The sequence below is a fragment of the Antechinus flavipes genome, chromosome 4 (assembly GCF_016432865.1).
Source record: "Antechinus flavipes isolate AdamAnt ecotype Samford, QLD, Australia chromosome 4, AdamAnt_v2, whole genome shotgun sequence".
Lineage (NCBI taxonomy): Eukaryota > Metazoa > Chordata > Mammalia > Dasyuromorphia > Dasyuridae > Antechinus > Antechinus flavipes.
In genome coordinates this window covers 53,930,430-53,944,382 of record NC_067401.1, presented here as the reverse complement: position 1 = coordinate 53,944,382, position 13,953 = coordinate 53,930,430, and the positions used below count along the sequence as shown (strand labels likewise).

Below are 13,953 nucleotides of genomic sequence, written 5' to 3'. Positions count from 1 at the left end.
GAATACCTTCAGTAACTACGAAACACCAATAATACAGCTAATGGGTGGGGCGGATGGGTGATTTAGAGGCACCTGCTTAGGGAGACACTAGAAACTTAGGGAGGGGAGATAGGTCAGGGGTCAAAAGCTCCTTTTTTTTTCTCGGTCCCTGGGGCTGCAGTGGGCGGAGCTGCTGATTGAAGAGCCAGCTCCCGAGAGGGTGACGAGGTAGGGAGGGAGGCGAGCAGAAGCGGTACGCCGGGCTGAGCGCCGGCAGTGACAGGGTTACTCGGCCCGGCGCAGTTGCGGACTCATCTTGGGCCCCGAGAGAGAACCAACCCTCAAACCCCGAGCTGCCGCGCCCCGGCACCTCATCCTCCCCTTCTGGTCCAGGCGCAGCGCCCCGTGCCCCGCGCCCCGCCCATCCCACCCCACTAAGGGCGCGCCTGGGTAAGGCGGAGCCGTCAGGAAAAGCCTCCAGAGCTGGGAGTCCACAGCCAAGATCCGTGGCAAAATCAAGAAGATTCTCGGACGTCTGGGTCTCCAGCCCAAGCCTTAGCAGAACCTCCACCTACTTTCTCGGACCACCTTCACTTCTGTCTCACCCTCCTCTTTGGCCAATCTCACACCCCACCCTCCACTTTCTCTCTCAGCCAAACGTCGTCCCCCCCGCCCCCCATCCCGACATGGGCAGAGGCTTGGATGGCGAGGCCCCCATTGCGGCTGGATCCCAGGGCCCCGGAGCTGGGGCGCTCCGCTGAGGTTGCCCCCACCCGCGGCGCAGCCCTCCAGTACTAAAAGCGCTCAGGTGCTAGCACTCAGGTCTCCCACAGATCAATCGGGATAATCCGCTAAGGGCGCCGAAAGCTCTGGTCAGCGCTACTGCCCCGCCCCTTAACACAGCTCGGCGCAGGACGCCCCGTCGGATTCCCCCGCCCGCCCGGCTCCGGCCCCCGCAACGCTGCACCCAGACGCCACCTCCCGGAATCCCACTCGCAGTCCGCGCCAAGGACCCAGGGACCCGAGCCTCCCCAGGTCCTACCCTCACCGGCTTGTTTTCCTTCTGCAGGCGCCGCCGCCTAGTCCAACGCAGCCCCTCCCCCGCCCCTCCCCCCTCTCTGCGTTGGATTTATGAATGGGGGGAAGAGGCCACATGCCGCCACCGCCGGGGCCGCTGCTGATGCTGCTGCTGCCTCGTGTTGACCAAGAGCTGCTAGGGCAGGCGGAGCCGCTGCCGTGAGAGCATCGACCGGGCCCCGGCAGCCTCTGCTGCGAGGACTTGTTGCTGCTGCGCTACCGCTGCCCCCGCTGCCCCTATCGCCGCCACCTCGGCCGCCGGCGTTACTGCTCCTAGCTTGGAAGAAGGCGCTCCCCGCCCTGAGTCCGGGTCTGGCTGCAAGAGTGCGGCTCCGGCTCCGGGAGCTGCGGGTGTGAGGCTTCTCCGGGCTGTGTGTGCGCGCCTCCCCGGCCCTTGCTGGTGCGGCTTTGGAGGCTTCTCTGTGCTTTGCGGGGGGGTGGGGGTGGAGGGTGTCGCGGGGCTCAGCGAGTCTGTACAGGCGTGTGTGTGTGTGTGTGTTGTGTGTGTGTGTGTGTGTGTGTACACGCGTGTGTGCGTGTTTGAGTGTGTCCCTGTGGGGTGGGGGAAGGAGGGTGTGTGTGTGAGTGTGCCCCTGTAGGGAAGGAGGGCGTGTATGTGTATGTGTTAGCGCGCTCACGTTGTGTTTGTGTGTGTGTGTGTGTGTGTGTGTATCTGTGTCTGTGTCTGTGTACGTGCTCGCGCGTGCCCCTACCTCTCTGTGTCCCTTATTCTGGCCCTCAGTTTTCCTCTTCCCGCTTCCCCCTCCTGCTGCCTTGCTCCCCCTCCCTTCTTCTCTCCTCTCTCTCTCTCCCTCCCTCCCTCCCTCTTTCCTTCTCTCTTTCTCTCTCCCTGGCTGCTCTGCCTCCCCAAAGCCCCAACCACCTGTGCATCTGAGAAACCTAACTCCTTTCCTTGGAGCCTCGGGGAGTTGTGCCCTGGGGGGGGAGGCAGGGGCAGAGGCACACCGCCGGGAGGGGGCTGCCTGCCTCTTTCTTCCTCCTCCCTTCCCTGCACCCCCCCCCCCGTTTCCCCTTCTCTCCTCCGCCCCCCCCCTTCAGTCTGACGCTGCCTCCTCAGGAAGGGTGTTTAGAGGGCAGCGGCCGCCCCAAGCCGGAGCCCCGCAGCGCTTCTTATGATCAGCTCGGTGTGTGTATCCTCGTACCGCGGGCGTAAGTCGGGGAACAAGCCTCCGTCCAAAACATGTCTGAAGGAAGAAATGGCCAAGGGCGAGGCGTCGGAGAAGATCATTATCAACGTGGGCGGCACGCGACATGAGACCTACCGCAGCACCCTGCGGACCCTGCCCGGCACTCGCCTCGCCTGGCTGGCGGACCCCGACGGAGGGGGACGGCAGGATCAGGATGGGGGCGGCGGCCGTGCGGGGAGCAGCAGTAGTTGCGGCGGCGGCAGCGAGTTTTTCTTTGACCGGCACCCGGGCGTCTTTGCCTATGTCCTTAACTACTACCGCACCGGCAAACTGCACTGCCCCGCAGACGTGTGCGGCCCGCTGTTCGAGGAGGAGCTCACCTTCTGGGGCATCGATGAGACCGACGTGGAGCCCTGCTGCTGGATGACCTACCGCCAGCACCGAGATGCCGAGGAGGCGCTGGACATCTTCGAGAGCCCCGACGGCGGCCCCGCAGCCGGGGAGGAGGCCGGAGAGGACGAGCGGGAGCTGGCCCTGCAGAGGCTGGGCCCTCACGAGGGTGGCAGTGGAGCCGGCCCTGGGGGCGCAGGTACCTGCAAAGGATGGCAGCCGCGGATGTGGGCGCTCTTTGAGGATCCCTATTCATCTCGAGCTGCCAGGGTGAGTAGATACCTCACCCCTTCTCATCAGGTGCACTCCCCTCACCAGAGACATCGGGGAGGTCATATCTTAACCCAGGTTTGAGTTGTGATGTAAGGGAAGTTAGATTTGGAACTAAGGTCCGGTCCTTCTCCCCCTGGGTGACCCCGTGTCTTTTTAACCTTTCCACCTGGGCCTTCATTTCTGAGGAGCTTATTCACCTGTTTACACACTTTCCTGGAAGATATATGCACCTGTACATTTTCTTTCCCATCTTAGACGCTGGACATTATTCGTTCTCTTCTCCTCCTTCCCCTAATCCCTAAAAGTAACTGTGTCCCCATCCTACCTGCTTGTCCTGGCCTGCTCCCCATTCTGGGACCATTTAAGGGTGTTACCTTGGCTTATGCCCAAATAGAAGCCTTCAGATGTGCTATATAACTGCTTCTGGCACTCCTTTAGTACAAAACTCCTCCACCTGATGGATATACATACTCTATAGTTCCCATACACGTAGGTGCCAACAGATGCAACTAAACAGCTATATAATGATTTATTTCTTCATAGGTTAGGAAAGAGTGGAAAACAAGGGCAGGGCAGGGTTGAAAGTGGAGTAGAGAGGAGATGGGCTAGTTTTCTGACCTTTAGGGAAGCAACATAGAGAAGCCTAGAATTTCAAATCAATGAAGCCTCTTTGATCCCTGATTTCACTGGTCTCAGCCTCATCGGGGCTTAGAAAAAGTGCCCACTTTGCCTGACCCCAGATGACTTGGGCAGAAATTGGGCTGTCCTTTAGGCAGCAGATTTGGATGCAGTTCTGGTGCTTGTACCTCTTCATTCCTATTCATGGCCCTGATTGTGTGTGTGTGTGTGTGTGTGTGTGTGTGTGTGTGTGTGTATTGGGGTGGAAAGAAGAAGAATCAGAGTAGTTTGAATAAAGATTACTATTCTCCTATCATGACTGGGGGACAGGGGGAAAGCATATATGAGAACATATGTGTGCACACACAAGCGTGTATGATTATATGTACACACACATATTCAACCTAGAGGAAAAAAGGGGAAGACTTCTATCCACACATTTATATTTGTGGCTAAAAATTTAAAAATAGGAATAGGATGGAGTTTAGCCCTCAAAATAACTGGAGTCATGTATGAGACAGAGACCCTTACCCAATCAGTGATACCCTTAGCCCAGGGTCTCCTCAGCTGTGATTCTATATAAAACACTAGTGGGTTATCTTTCCATCACGGCCCCTTACTTCAGCACAGAACAGTGTGTCTTGTATATAGTCAGTGGACTTTTAACTGCTTGCTAAATTGAATTGGGGAAAAGCAAAGTGCTTCCTTCTGGGAGTAGTCAGTTACCTCTAAGACATTCCAGGTTGCTTTATTAATGAGTTTTGTGAGGCAGCCATCTTCCCCCACTGCATCCTATGCCCAGTACCTCAACCCAGTTGCTGAAAAGTTCCCTTTCCCCCATCTGGGAGGAGAGAGCAGAGCAGAAGCAGGGTATGAGGTGAGACTGAAGGTAATGAGTGGGTGAGATTGAGTTGGCATCCTAACTGGAAGGAAGTATCCTTACTAAGAAGGAAGGGAGGGCCAGGGCCAGAGGGCAGTCCCCCATCCTGTGACAGTATGCCAGCAGGGACTCCTGGCCCCTGCTATGAACTAAAACAAATTCAGTGTTGTGTGAATTGGTTTCTTCCTTGAGCAAACCGGAGCCCAGGATTAAGGGAAGAACATCTGTTGAGGGTATTTGGACATCCTGGAGTCTGTGCAACTGCCTATTCCTCCAACCTGGCCTTTCTCACAGCTGGTTACACTAGCTCTTTGACTAAGGCACCGAGACGCTACAGTTAGATCAGTCACCTGCACTAATGATAAGAGACAGGGGCAAGAATAACTCCACAAAGTAAGATAATCCTCCCGATGACCTCCATTTGGGTCAGGGTCCAGAAGTAGAGATGAAGAGGCAAGAGGATTATGAATGATGGGAACTTGGCTATGACTGAAGTAGTGGGGAGGCAGCTGAAAAGATAGGAAGCTGGTGAGCTGAACAAAGGATTCCAGAATCAGTCCATTCATAAGCTTATACTCAAGATGCCCCACTTTCAGCAAGCTGAGGCCTTTGGGGGTTTCTAAGATTCTTCCCTCCAGGAATATGCCTTTCCCTGTGATGGTATCTGTGTCCCAAGCTCTTGGATTAGACTTCTTGTTTGAATACTATTACCTCTAGCTCGGGCCCAGCCATAGGGTTTCCTATACGAGAGATGAGCTTGAAATAGCTCTTCTGAATTACTCAGAATCCCAAAGCAGAACTAAGTTTCTTTGACATTCAGTCCTATATATGGTCATGGGCACCAGTTAGAATGGTGCTTGAGTGGGGCCCATTTACCTTGATCCAAAACTTGAAATGACCATATCTGGGGTTTAAGTATCCCAATTGGGGTGAGCTGCTCCTGGGGACTTATAATCAGTGACCCCTTTCTTGGAAATTAATAACTGACATTCATATAGTGTTTTAAAGCTTGAAAAGGACACTGAAAATATTATCTTACTGAGATGGAGGTGTCCTGAGAGAAACAGGGATATGTAAAACCCTTCCAGAGCTTCAGCTGATCTGGGCCTCTGGTGCTTGTATCCTCACCATTGTAGTGGGAAAAACATAATCACGTAGCATTCAGAACTGGAAGGGACCTCAAAGGGACCCCTCTGACTTGGGAGTCAGAAGACCTGCTACTTCCCACCTGTGTGACCTTCAGTAGATCTAAGACTTAGTTGCCTTATCTGTAAATTGAGGATGACCTTGGTGCAACATCTTCATAGTTATGTAAAGAATCATAGTTTTAAAACTGGAAGGGACCTAGAAGTCATCCAGTCCCACTACCCATTTTACAGATATGATAATGAACCCTAGAAAAATAAAGTAATTTACCAAAGGTCACAGACGTTCAAACAAGCGACTTTTATCTCCAAATCTAATGCCCCTTTCATTGTTTTATGCTTGGAAGAATTCTAGAAATGTCACTAAAGATATGCTGGGAAACAAGGAGAGCAGAATAAGCATTTATTAAGTACCTACTATATTCCAGACTCTATGCTAAGCACTTTACAAATATAATCGTATTTTTATGGAGAGAGGGAGGCAATTGGGGTCAATCAACTTGCTAGTGTTTGAGATCAGATCTGAACTTGGATTTTTCTGATCTGAGGGATAATACATTATCTATTGGACCACCTAGCTGCCCCTATTATTATCTCATTTGATCTTCACAACAGCCCTGGAAGGCTGGTGCTATTATTATCTCCATTTTACAGTTGAGATAACTGAGGCAGGCAGCGATAATGTAACTTGCCCAGGTAATATTTGAACTCAGGTCCTTCCCAACTCTAAACCCAGTGTTCTATACACTAGACCATTTAGCTGCCAAGGGGAGGGAAGTCCAAATGTCTCCTTCTGAATAAATTTCTTAACATTGGTATTTAGGACCTTGAATTTGGGAACTTAGGCACAAATCAGGTCTAATGTGGGGATTTATGGGGTAGAAGTCAAGAATTCAAGACTATTAGGGAGAGAAGGGCCAGACTTTTCAGACCCCAGAAAGCAGACAAGTAGCTCAGTCATTGAAGAAGTGGATTATAACAGCAGCAAAATAGAAATAAATTAAAATCAAGCAAAGCTGGTTATGGGAGCCTGTTGCTTGGCTACAGGCCTGGCAGGGGTCCCATGCAAGTTCAAATCCAGCCAGGTGCCTCATTCTTGGAGATCTATCACCTTCAAGGTGCTTTTGGAATACAGCTTGAGAATGAGGCTATTGCCTCAGCTCCTGCCTGCTCTGTTCCAGGCAGTGGGTAATGCTAGTCTGGCCCTTGGTGAAAGCTGCCACATCCCTGATTGTTGCCCAAAGGCAAGTAAGAATATTTCCTGGTGTGGCTTCAGAGTTAGATTAATGGTGATTTTGATTGAGCTGCTCAAACCAAATAACCAGAACCCCCTCCCTGGAGCCAAAAATAACTGCACCCAATTTTCTGTGGGGCCTTATAAAGTCACAGAAGAATAGGATATCAGAGCCACTGGGGACCTGAAGGATCAACACAGTGTTTGATGGTGCCCTGGGGCAAGGACTAAGATTAATAGTGAAAGTCAGAACTATAAGGAAACTTAGAGGTCACTTAAAACAGCCTGTAATTCAGAGGTCAAATGATGTTCCCAAGGTCACTAGCCAATTTGGAGCACAAAAAGGATTACATCCCAGGTTTCTTGACTTCCCACTATCAGACCTTGCTCCTTTTTTTTTTTTTTTTAAACTGTAATGATTTCTAAATAAGCCTCTCTGGACAGATGGAATAAGCCCCTTTCTGAGATAACAGAAGAATGATGTTTCTGGCTATGATAATTGTTAGTGGAATTGCTCTCTCCTGTCCTTTTGGTGGATGTCAGAGTGGGCAATGGGTTCACCCAGGTGGTCCTGGCAAGACTGGCCAGATCTCCCAGCCAGAAGAAAGGAGGAGGACAATAGCAGGGCCAGATTGGGTAGCCTTGGCAGGACTGTGGTTGGGTTCTGATACACCAGGGTTCTGGTATGGAGAAGGCTGATAGGGTCTGGTCCAAGAACCACTTTGAAGGCACTAATGTTTGCCCAGGCAGAGATGGGGGTGCTTCTGCATTTGGGGGCTATGATTGAATGCATGGCTTTCCCCTTTTCAAGTAATTCCTTCCAAGTAGTCAGAAAGAATCAGGGAAATGGTTCTTTTCATCCTCTTTTCCAATCTCTTCCCGAGCTCATTGTTATTCAGTTCCCTATGCCCCTCTCTCCCTGCCAACTTCACTCCAAGAGTTGCCTCCTACAAAGCCAGGGTACAATCTGATCTCAGATCAGAGACAGGAAGAAGGTTGGAAAAGGGAGTTATGGAGGAGGTGACAGAAAGAGCAGTGAAAGACACCCAGCGATAGTATTTGCCCTCAAAAGAAGTGGAATCAAATAAAACAATCAGAATGCCATTTACCTGTCCACCTCAAGGCCCTCGATCTTGCTCCAGGAGGACTATCCTTCTTAGAAGGATGCCTGGGACTTAGAAGGATTCAGGGATCTGTGCAGAACAGAGACATGACAGATCTCAGCCTGTTTCTTGACTCTCCTGGACTTTCGCAGCTGCCCAGTCTCTGCCAGAAAAACCAAAATTCTGAAAGACTGTGAGGGGATCTCAAGAGAGAGTGCCCAGATCTCCTGGGCCCTTCTCCTGGCTCCCTTAAGGCAAAGGAAGAAGCCTGAGTTCTCTGTTCCAGCCTCAAGCAATTTCCTACCCAAGTCTTCTGTTTTTGTTTTTCTGTCTCCTTTCTCTAAACAGAGTAACATTTGCTTTTGAACATCTTGTTTCTGGGACAATGAGGTGTTTGGGTTGTTTTTTGAGGGTTTTAGGTTTTTTTTTTTTTACTGGGGAGGGTGTTGGGAGTAGGTTAAAGAAAATAAATTTAGACTATTTTGAAAAGTGGAGAGTAGAGAAGAAGAAATCTGGATATCTGTGGCCTTCATTCTCCCTATTCCTTATCTTCTTGGGGTTTGGAAGAGGGATGAAGGGTAGGGTGGCTAGGGCCTGAGACCCAGTGCACCATTTTTTGGCTTCAAAACACAAAAGGAGCCAGTTAGCATTTGGCCTCTTGGTAGTCTTGTCTAGTTAACACAGCCCAAGTGGTCATGCTTAGAATGATCAAAGGACTGGCTTATTTCAGGGAGACTCAGCCTCTGGGATTTTTCAGGGGAAAGTAATGGATACCATGACCTGATCTGACTTGGATATTTTGGAGTGTTGACATTTTTCACTGAATCTTCCAGGTTCCAACCCAATATAAACTGTCTTTAAGAGTCCCTAATGCCAGCCTTGAATAAGATGCCAGACAGTAGGCTAAGCTTGGACAGATGTAGCCCCTTCTCTGGGCTGGCCAGAAATGATGGCAGAGGGTTGGAATTTCACACCGAAGATCACCCTGGAACACAGCTGCAAATGGAGCCCTGGTATCTGAGAGCAATCTCTCTCCTGAGCCCCTGGGCCTAGTTTTCCCAGGGACCATTTTCCATTATGAGGTTGCTGGGGGATATTGCCATTTGTCACTGGAGGGGAAACCCCTATATCAAAGTCTCATATAGAAAGGACTTCTTTCTGACCTTGATTGTCTCCTTGGACCAGAGAGATATCTTTGACACTCAACATTAGTTTTTTTTCTTTCCATGGAACGGGCAATTGATCTGCATTAGGAACAAGCGTTTCAGAGTTAGTATAAAGAACAAGGCTCCAAAACTGGAAGGAGACTTAGGCCAATCTCTTGGACCTCAGTTTTCTCATCTGACATATTTTTAAGGTGACTTCCAACTCCAAAATATTATAATTCTATGGTTCCCTTTCTTCTTCTTCCTTCTCTGCCTAGCTCTATCCCCATACTGGATATCTGGGCACATTCAGGATGCTCCGGGACACACAAGGTTGGTGGAAATAGGTTAATGGAAAGGTTTCTGTCAGATGTTATGGATCAAGAGGGGAAACTGAGGATTCAGACCTGGTGACTGAAAAGAAATACCTTGAGGGGGTTCTGACAGAAATGTGGGGTGACCTGTCCTAAGTCCATCAGCTTTGGATCTATCTAAACCCATCTAAACATTTCTTCAAACATTGCTTTGTTTCTGTGGGATCTGCAGATGGAAAAAAAGCTCAGTATTCAAACGCTGTCGCATTCTGAAACTGAGCAGTCCTATCCCCAACCCCCATCCCCTGGAGTTCTGGGAAATGAGGTTCTATTTCTCATCTTCCCTGTCTGACAGGGGAGACAATATAAGGAGCATCAGTAGGTGTCTCTAACCCAGTTTGAGTTTACAGCAACCTGTGGCCTGGTATAATAAAAAGCCCATCAGAACCAGACATCAGTGCCTTTGCCACTAACCAATTTTTTTTGTGGGGTGTTACTATGTGAGCTTATGGCAAATCAGTTCATCCCTCTGGGTCTCATTTCCTTGTCTGTAAAATGAGAAAATGGAGCTAGATGTGGTAGCCCATGCCTGTTGTTCCTGCTATCCCAGGGAAGCCAAGACTGGTGAATGGATTAAGTTTGGGAGTTCTGAGCTGCAGCAGATTCAGTGTGTACACTAACTTTAGCACCATATAGGGAGTCCTGCCTGTCCCACACCCCCATCGCTTCTCTGATCCTTTCTTCTGTTAGGGAATGGAAGTCACTGGGCTGCTTAAAGAGGGATAAACCAGCCGGAGACAGAAAGGGAGCAAATCAAAACTTCTCAGAAATGGGCTTGAGTCTTGAGTAGCCTCTGCATTTCCAGCATAGGTGAAATAGAGAGACTGTCTCAAATAAATAAATACATGAATAGATAAATACATATAGAAAACATTTATCTTGTATATATGTATAAATATACGTACATAAGCATATGTGTTTAAGTATGTGTCTATGTGACTATATATACATACACACACATATACACACATACATATGTCTGTGTGTATGTGTGTGTATTTGTATAGTGAGAGGGTTGAATATGTAAACGAAGGGTCCTCAAACTACAGCCCGAGGGCCAGATGCGGCAGCTGAGGATGTTGATCCCTCTCGCCCAGGGCTATGAAGTTTCTTTATTTAAAGGCCCACAAAACAAAGTTTTTGTTTTTACTATATTCCAGCCCTCCAACAGTCTGAGGGACAGTGAACTGGCCCCCTATTTAAAAAGTTTGAGGACCCCTGACTAAACTCTAGATCTGTCTGGGAATCTTAGAGAAATCACTTCTCTCATCCTGAGATTCTTTGGTCTTCGTTCAGCCTGATAAATATCTATTAAAAACATATCCTGTGTGCAAGGTATGAAACTGACTCTATAGACAAATGAGAATTGCTCCCTGCCCTCAGGGAGCTTACAATAGCACTATGTGGAAGACAGGCACATAACCATGGTACAGATTAAGAACCTAATGACGTCCTAAGAGAGATGTGGGCAGGGTACTCTTGTGGAAACATTACACACACACACACACATACACACATACACACACACATATACACATGTTCCTAGGTCCCACTGAACTCACTTTTTTAAGCCTTTTAGGAAATATAAAAAGGGTCTTCATCTCACCCCACCCCATCACAATTCTTCAAGATCAGAAAAGTTCAGTTCAGGTTTCCTCCCATCCCTCCAGTTCCCATCAATACTTTTGAGGGCAAACTAGGAGAACTGAAAGAGACCTAGTTATTTGTGCCTGGAAGCATCTGGCCAAATATCTTGGCTGATGAGCTGGGAAATAGATAGCAAAGAGGGGAGGAGAAACGCGTCACTCAGTGTCCATGAGCAGTGTGGGGCTGTTCTTAACTGAAGGCTGGATGGACATCAAGGGTTTTGATCTTTAAACCAACCCTGCTTCCCAGGATGTAGGGACTGCTTTTGGAGAAGAGTGGAGATGCAGCCAAAAATGCCCCTTAGACTGGAAATAAGTGGAATCCTCACCACTGCCCATAAAACTAGATATAAAATCATTCAGTCATTTTAGAAAATAAAAGTACCAAGTCATCCTTACATGAGAAATAGTTAATTTTGCAGGCACACTGGATACTAGACTGTGGATATGAGGGAAGTTTCTTAAAACCCCAGCCCCTGGGATTCATAGGCTGTTGAGCCCCCATGGGTTGCTTTCCCAAAGAGCTTCCTGTAGAGGCAGTGATACATATGGGGAAGATACCAGCTGTGGAATCAGATCTGAATTTGAATCTTACCTTCACCATCTACTCTTTGTGATCTTGATCTTGCCACTTCTATCTATTTGAACTTCCATTTCCTTCTCTGTGACTTAATTCAACAAACTTTTATTATCAAAATGGGAGGATCAGCTAGCCTTGAAAGCAGAAAGCCCTGGGTTCCAGGCTAGTCTCTCACACAAGTCAGCTAAAAAAGTTCAGGGGGAGGAGGCAAACCCTTCAGTGTATCCAGTTCGGCTCTCTAAGACTACAAGTTACAGAAAAAAAAAAAAAAAACAGTTCTTACTACTAATAATACTATTATAGTATTATCATATAATACTATATGTACCATAGTGCTTTAAGGTTTACAAAGCTTTTTACCCATGTTCTCTCATTTGATCTTCACAACAAACTTCAGTGCTATTATTATTCCCATTTTACAGATGAAGAAATAGAGGCTCAGAGATGTTCAGGACTTTTTCCCAGAGTCACACTGATAATAAGTAAGGGGCTGGGATAGGATTCAGTCTTCCAGAGTTCAATTGCAATGCTTATCCAACATGACACCTGGCTGCCTGAGATGAAGGAGGGTTTCCATACAATGATGAAATCCCAGCTTCAGACTATTGCTTATTAGGATCAAGGACACAAAGATAATATAAAGCCATGTCTGTCCTCAAGAAATCTAATTCATCAGAGAGAACTTTATTGTCCTCTTACAGGACAGATGTGGAGTGATATCTGTCAATCTCATGGCATTTTGTGGGGATCAGACAAGATGAAGCATATGAATGTACTTTCTACAATCTACAGTGCTTTGTGTGCAGAGATATTAGAATAATAAGTTGCAATTCCGTGGTGCTTTTCCTCCCAGGAACCCTGCAGGGTAGGGCAAATATCGGAATGCTCATTTGACAGATGAGGAAATCAGCTTCAAAGAACTCTGTGATCCTGCAGAGGCAGAACTGGGGTCTCCACCCAGGTTTCCTGACTCCAAGTCCTTCAGACCACAGGACAGAACATGGTCCCTGCTTAGAAACTGCTGAAAGTACTTAGACTGAGAAGAAAAGCAATGCATTATGTTCCTAGGGGGAGAGGAAGAGGCAGATGAGAGGAAAACTTGTATTCCAGATGTTGTGGGAAGAGGAGTATGCTCTTTTGTTTGGGGGTTAGACAAGCTGGAGTGATTTCCCTTGATTGAACCAATGAGGTACCTAAGATAGAAGAATGGTTTAGTAGAAGAAAGGAAAAAAAAATCTATAGGTTGGATTGAGAAACTTGAATTCCATATCTTATTTTTTTAAATTAAAGTTTTTTATTTTCAAAATATGTACATGGATAGCTTTTGACTTTTCATCCCTACAAAATCCTGTGTTCTAATTTTTCCCTCCCTTCCCCCCAGTCCCTCCCCCAGTCTACAAGTGATCCAATATATGTTAAACATGTGCATTGAATTCCATATTTTAACTACCTACATGACTCCAAGCAACTCTGGGTGCCTCAGTTACTTCAGTTGTAAAATGGATACAGTAAGATGCGCAGCCTAATTCTCAGGGATTTGTATGGCATAGAAGAAATGATTAAATTAGAAAGTGCTTTGGGGGAAAAAAAGCAAAAGGTTGTATACAAATGCTAATACAAACTGGGCAGCTAGATGTCATAGTGGATAGAGCACCAGGCCTGGTATCAGAAAAACCTGAATTCAAATCCATCCTTATTCGCTTATTAGCTAAGTGATCCTGGGCAAGTCACTTATCCTTGTTTGCCTCATTTTCCTCATCTGTTAAATGAGTTGGAGAAAGAAATGGCAAACTACTCTAGTATCTCTGCCAAGAAAACCCCAAATGGGTTTATGAAGAATAGGACACAACTGAAAAACAATTGAACAGCATTTCATTACACCAGAAAAAAAGTAATTTTCAGGGCCCCAGGCAAGTCATGGCCATTTACTGTGAGCCTTGGTATTGTTGGGTTTGCAAGTTCCTTTTGATAACACAGAAGGTTTGTCTTTGTCCCTGTAAGGAAACTGAGGCCTGAAAAAAAACAGAAGGGCTTTTTCTTTCCTTTCCTTCCCCCTTGCTTTATGCTGAACTCAGCCTCTTGGCTTCTCTATCTGCACTTGGTTTTTTCCAAATTACTAATTAACTTAAAGCTTTGGCTCCCAGATGAGCCAACTTCCCCACTCAGGAAGCAGCAGCATCCCATCACCCATTTGTTTCCATAGCCATGCAATACCCACAGAAAGAGGCTCAATCTCAGCCATCTCCAAGAGTCCTGCTTTAGTATTTTCTGCCCATTTTTCTAATGAGCAAAGAGCAGAGCAAGGAAGCTAATGTCAACTCTGGGTAAAACAGAAGCAAGTTCTTCTGACCCTTTCTCTTT

The 13,953-nt window shown here is 47.6% G+C and overlaps 1 protein-coding gene across 1 annotated transcript in view; it reads left to right on the top strand.

Moving 5' to 3' along the window:
- The first annotated feature begins 1,705 nt into the window (after positions 1-1,705).
- The window catches only part of KCNC4 (potassium voltage-gated channel subfamily C member 4), a 71,669-nt gene continuing 59,421 nt past the window's right edge, over positions 1,706-13,953 (top strand). The window contains 1 exon segment of the mRNA XM_051993085.1: positions 1,706-2,864. Coding sequence (XP_051849045.1) covers positions 2,190-2,864 — 675 coding nt within the window. The 5' untranslated portion in view covers positions 1,706-2,189.